The sequence below is a fragment of the Pollachius pollachius genome (genome assembly GCF_949987615.1).
Source record: "Pollachius pollachius genome assembly, chromosome: 16".
In the NCBI taxonomy this organism is placed as follows: Eukaryota; Metazoa; Chordata; class Actinopteri; order Gadiformes; family Gadidae; genus Pollachius; species Pollachius pollachius.
The window spans coordinates 5,458,388-5,464,665 of NC_136949.1; the positions used below are offsets into that span (position 1 = coordinate 5,458,388).

The window sequence follows — 6,278 nt, forward strand, 5'->3', positions numbered from 1 at the left end:
GCATTGGTCACTCGTCCCAGAATATCACTGTCTCTTGGGTGCTGTGACAACAGTCAGTAGGAGACTGACTGCCAGGCTATAAAAACAGTGACAGTGCTACGGGGTGTGTGTGGGGTGCCCATGTGTCCCAATTAGAGGTAAAGAGGAATGGATTAGTGAATGGCGGTTAGCTATGTTCTCCTAGATGAATCCTGGCATCATGATGGACCTCACATGTGATTAATCTGCGTAATGGTCAATCGTTAGTTTTTTATATGAGGGTTTATGTGCTGTTCATTTGGTGAGTTAGAAAGGAATGTGTTTGGCTGTACTGTTTTTAAGGATGGTTTTATGTCTGTATAAACACTGATATATAGATGTGGCTCTTAGAATGTGTCCAAATTCCGTTCCGTTGTACACTGTTAATAGCATTATAAAAGATCACATTTCAAGGCCAGTCTTTTTACGCTCTGTTTACATTTTCCTGCCTCGTGCTAGCTATGGCAAGATTAGTATTTGTCTTGCTTCTATTAGTTTTAACAGTTCGTGGAAAAAAAATATTTTCAATATTTCCCAGTCTGGTACAATTAGGATTCAAACTTTATAATACACAAGTTACTCTTTACAGTTCAGCCCGTTTACACACACACACACACACACACACACACAACCACACACATGCATGTATGCACACACATACACACGTCACCTACACGCATGTACACACACACGTCACCTACACGCACGTATACACAAACACACATCACCTACACGCACGTATAGACACACACACACACACACACACACACACACACACACACACACACACACACACACACACACAGGGATTCACAATTAAGCTGAATCAGGATGCTGAATTAAGTTGGCTGGTATCGACTCTGTGTTCCCACCTGCAGACTGGAAGAGCCGAGCAGACAAGATGGGACATGAACTGGTCATTTGTTTACCTCAAAACTATATTACTCTCTCTCTATTTATTGTTTGTCCCATCCAACAAACCCATATGCACACATGCTCACAGAACGCAAGTGCAGCTCCATAATCTTTTCTCTTGCAGTTCCTTGCAGCTTAGTTAAACACATGCACTGTTTATACAGTCTTTTGATATCTAATCCCAAGAATTATAATAACCTAAATAGATGTAGTGATGTATTCTGCTTTTTTTTCATCCAACAGTCTTTTGTTACAGCAGGCTTGGTTTTATGTGCAAGATTTGGATAATGAGCTATCTTATGAACCATGGGATTTGGAAGAGAATTTCTTCAATTTGTTTGGGTTTTTATCCATATTATTTTTGGATGTGATTCAATCGATATTAGTGCAGATGACCTTGTTGCCTGACCTCTCAATTCTTGCTTTAGAAATAGACACTTGAACATACAGTAGACCGACATATAGACATACAGATACACACAGATAGAGACATACGGTAGACATACACCTACAATAGACAGACAGACAGATGTGGACAAACAGTAGAATGACATAGAGATAGACATATACAGATTGACATAGATAACATACACCTAAAATAGATAAACAGATAGACATAGATGGAGGCCGATATAGATATAGACATACAGATCAACATAGATATAGACGTACAGTAGACACAGATAGACATATATGTAAACATAATAGACAGAAATTGATATAGATATACAAATAGACATAGATATAAACTTACATTAGAAAGATAGACAGAAATAGACAAACAGTAGACCCACATAGGTAGACATACACCACACAGACAGACATACAGTAGACACACAGACATGGATATAGACATACAGCAGACAGACAGATAGAAACAGATACAGTTGTCAAACATAGAAATAGAGACACGGTAGACAGAAATATACAGACAGTAGACGGACAGAGATAAAGACATAGTCAATCAAAATGAACTGGAAAACGTTGTTGCCTCAGGAAAGCGTGACTATTTGTGCTCACTGAATTTGAGAGCTGCACAGCCATACTGCTCTTCTGCAATACAAATGTTTAAACATCTCAAAGGAGACATAAATGTAGACATAATAGACAGACATTGATATAGATATACAAATAGACATAGATATAAACTTACATTAGAAAGATAGACAGAAATAGACATACAGTAGACCCACATAGGTAGTCATACACCAGACAGAAAGATACAGACATACAGTAGACAGACAGATAGACATGGATATAGACATACAGCAGACAGATAGAAACAGATATAGTTGTCAAACATAGAAATAGAGACACGGTAGACAGAAATATACAGACAGTAGACGGACAGAAATAAAGACAGTCAATCAAAATGAACTGGAAAACGTTGCTGCCTCAGGAAAGCGTGACTATTTGTGCTCACTGAATTTGAGAGCTGCTCAGCCATACTGCTCTTCTGCAATACAAATGTTTAAATATCTCAAAGGAGCTGTATTCAAATTTCAAAAATTATTTTTTGCAAGATACTTTGTTTACTCTCGTTAACGAGTAACATTTAAATTCATAATAAAAAACCATAATAATAATTAACTATGATCTGCTTTACTTACTTTCTTTGGACAAAAAATAACCACTGACAACTCTGTGTGTGTGTGTGTGTGTGTGTGTGTGTGTGTGTGTGTGTAGAGGCAGTTGAAAACAGCTTGTGCAGGAACTGAATTGAGTGAGCTCAGAGGCCTTCAAACCAGTGGAACAGGTATCCCCTATCTTCAACCAGTCTGTGCATCTCTGAAGTCATAGAAAGCTCCAAGGTACATGTTTAACTCCCAGGCCTCGGCTTTTCCAGCAGCCTTAGCTCTTTTTTTTTCCTATTCTTAATGAGCCCTGCCGCTCGTCAGTCCCCACTTCTCCTAACTTTTGATGACTTGACAACAGCAGAGATTCACGTCAATGGTGCGCAGAAGAGGGGGCGAGGGAGATAGGGCGAGAGACAGAGAGGCCTGGAGAGAGAGGATCTAGTGTTCTTGTTCATTTCAAGCTTGCGTTTCCAAACACGAAAGCAGGTGATCGCCGATCACCTGTGGCTACTGCTCTCGGAAAGAGCCCTACTTCAACAAACATTTTTTTATCTTCTTTGCGTGAGCTGAAGAATGGCCAAAATAGAATACAAAACAATGATTATACTTGTCACCATAAGGTTTGTCATGTCTTTAATAGGGATTATGGGGAACATGTTTCTCGTCTTCGTCATATTTCAGACCAAGATCTCCCGAATCAAGTCGTTCGAGGTGTTCCTTCTCGGCTTGGCGGTGTCTAACCTGGAAGAGCTCATCGTGGTGGATTTCTACGAGGTCATCATGTTGATCGACCACATTCAGAACAGCTTGCTGTGTCGGACCATGAAGTTCTTGAACTTGCTGGGGGAGGTGAGCAGCATCCTTTTCACGGTCCTCATCTGCATCTTCCGTTACCAGAAGCTGAGCGACGCGGAGAAAAGGGGCAACGCTCCCATATTCCTCGACAGCAGAAAGTCGGCCTGGGCCATGAGCGGACTTTGCATGTTTTTATCCGTCATGCTCGGACTGCCCGTTTACTTTGTCCGAATAGACACCCACGTGGAGGCCGACAACGGGACCATCTGTTCCCCGGATTTCTTCCAATGCCACGAGCACTTCTGCCCGCCCCTAAACCGTTTTTACAAGTACCTGTTCCTGGTGTCGTGCAACCTGCTGCCCCTGCTGGCCGTCACCGTCTCCAGCAGCCTCATCATCAAGGTGCTGCTGGGCCAGAAGAGGGTGGTGGCGCCGGCGCTAGGTGTGGGCGCCTCCGGACCCCCGGGCCAGAAGAGCAGAGGGCCCAGGCTTCAGCGGAGCACCGTGGGCATTCTGACGGCCATGGGGGTGTTCCAGATCGACTGGACGTTGTACCTGGTGTTTCACCTGGCTTTCAGCCCCATCAACGTGCCGCTTTGGGGGGACATAGAGTTCTTCATCACCACGTCCTACACAACGCTTAGCCCGTACGTGTACGGGATAGGTTACGACCTGTTTTCTCTCAGGTATTTTATAAAGAGGTAATAGCTTCTTGTCTTTTGTCTCAGGACTGCGTTGAGAAGTGCGTGGAGTCGGTTGGTGACCTTGCGGTCGAGCGGAAACTAACATTGAACCGAAGTGGGTTGTTGTTATTCTTAACAGTATCGTTTGCAGGGAAGCTAGTCCAACAACACATCATCAGCTCTTAAAGTCCTAATTTTTGTCTAACATAATATGTGGGTCATATACGTGAGGGGGTAATTACATGTGAAAGGCTAATCACACGCATTATAACTTATTGATCATATTTGTATCTTTGCTTGTATTTTATCTTTATTCATAAGTATATAGATATGCACCTAACCCTGTTGGTAATTTATTAATGAGCATTGTAATTAAATAAAGTGTTTTTTTTGTAGGTTGTAAGTTATAATGCTATCATAAATGTTATATTCCTGAAGTCAGAAGAGAAAATATTTGATATATTGTCGACCGATCGAATGCCTCTGTGTTTAGGATGGCAATTCCTAAGCACAAAGATGCTTTCATTTAATCCAGTGAGAAAACACCAACACATTGCACAGCGCTCTCGTCTCCAAACAACAGCCAGCATCTTGATATAAAGACACACAGAACCGTTTTCTGTCTGGCTCTAACAACACAGAACTTTGTGTCTAAAAGGGGACCTAAGAATATCACAATTTAGTAATCCTATTTTACTAGCTCTGGCTAACTATGTAGCGTAAGTAAATAACTATATTACAATCTATCCAGAGTTGTTTACTTGCTGTATTATTATATATACTCTTATGAGTTTATTTTTCAATTTGCTGCTAATGGCTTACACAAAGATAGTAAGAGATATATACTTAACTTTCCCTTTTATCTAAATAAAAAGAATTATATCTATTAACACAGCTTTTCATGTTAGATGTGTCTATTCTACTGGACATTAAACCATTACCTTCAACCGGGCACTTGCATGATTATATTTAATCTGATAGATTTAAACTGTGGGCAACAGACTGCTACTCTGCATGTATTGGACTATAACAAGTGGTGGGCTAAAGCTTTACTTTAAAATATGCAGTCTGCTCCCCTCTCCCAGTCCTGAGCTGTTCCTGCAAACTCACGGCAGGCGATCCACGTGTGCATGTCGAAATACTGCAACAACCGTCCCAATCGTGCGTGGTTATGCTCCAAGTGCCTACATAGTTGGACCTCATTCAGTTTGTAATATTCCACGCATACAAACAATCGCCCGATTTTTTTTTTTTTTTAAATAATCCACCTACGTGTGCCATATAGACCTGACAACAACGTCGGCCAATGTCGACGGCTACAACTAGTTGTGTGGTCTACAGATATGTGGATTTATAATTGTGTCCGTGGTGTTATCCCAATCTAAATCCAACACGGGTTTACAACTCACGCCATGGCCGAGCTCTGCACGTGGATGAGGGTGAGTCAACATTCATCTTTGTCCCTGATCACTTCCTACCTCGTCGGGAGGCTCGCGACGACACGCGTTGTTATGGACTTCGTTAAAAAAAATGCGCTTTATTTGCGCTACGGTGCGTGTGTCTCGTAGCCTTTCGCTCGACGACCCGCGGGCTTAAATTATTTAAAATCGTTGTTTGATAGTTGTTTTCGATCCAACCTATCAGCAATAGATAGGCATGCCTGCCTTGCTGCCTGCCTGCTCCGCGGAAAGCACACACACACACACGCACACGCACACAACACAGCAGCAGACACCGCCAGACCTACGAAGAAACGGCGTTTCTCCCAACAAATGTCGTCGTGCACGAAAAGTAAAACGCGAAATGTATGCAGTCGTCATATCTCACGACGCGACGACCGATCACTTATTTACTCTTTTCGCACATTCCACGAGGGCAAAGTGTGAAATAAACAACCAAGTACACACAGAATACACAACTCATGGTTCAGAGGGGACAGGAAGGGCCATTTTGTCAGACGACCCGAGATGTTTACCACGTAGTGAGTGTGGGCCCAGACGTGGAATTATTCAATACCACGTGGATTTAGGGCTGTCTCGCAGAGTAAAGTCGATAGTTTATGGACACGGGTGCTTAGGCAGTAAACACGTTCATGTGGATATAATGTTAACATTCCGGTGTGAGTTATTGACTCATACACTGGTGTTGGTTAGTTGTATACAGTATATACAAATACATATGCATTATTCTGCACGAGAGGGGCGTCTTCGTGGGTCCCAGTCATGCTAGTAGGCCCCAAGCCTACCTAGTTTTCCTTTAAGATAATAAGGTAGAGCCAAGTTGTTTAACT

The 6,278-nt window shown here is 42.1% G+C and overlaps 1 protein-coding gene across 1 annotated transcript; it reads left to right on the forward strand.

The window, feature by feature from the left end:
* Positions 1-3,005: 3,005 nt before the first annotated feature.
* Positions 3,006-4,010, forward strand: ora6 (olfactory receptor class A related 6; the record flags this gene model as incomplete). Its single annotated transcript, XM_079754229.1, has 1 exon — positions 3,006-4,010. Exon 1 carries the CDS (start codon positions 3,084-3,086, stop codon positions 4,008-4,010), a length of 927 nt encoding a protein of 308 aa, XP_079610355.1. The 5' UTR covers positions 3,006-3,083.
* Positions 4,011-6,278: the final 2,268 nt, after the last annotated feature.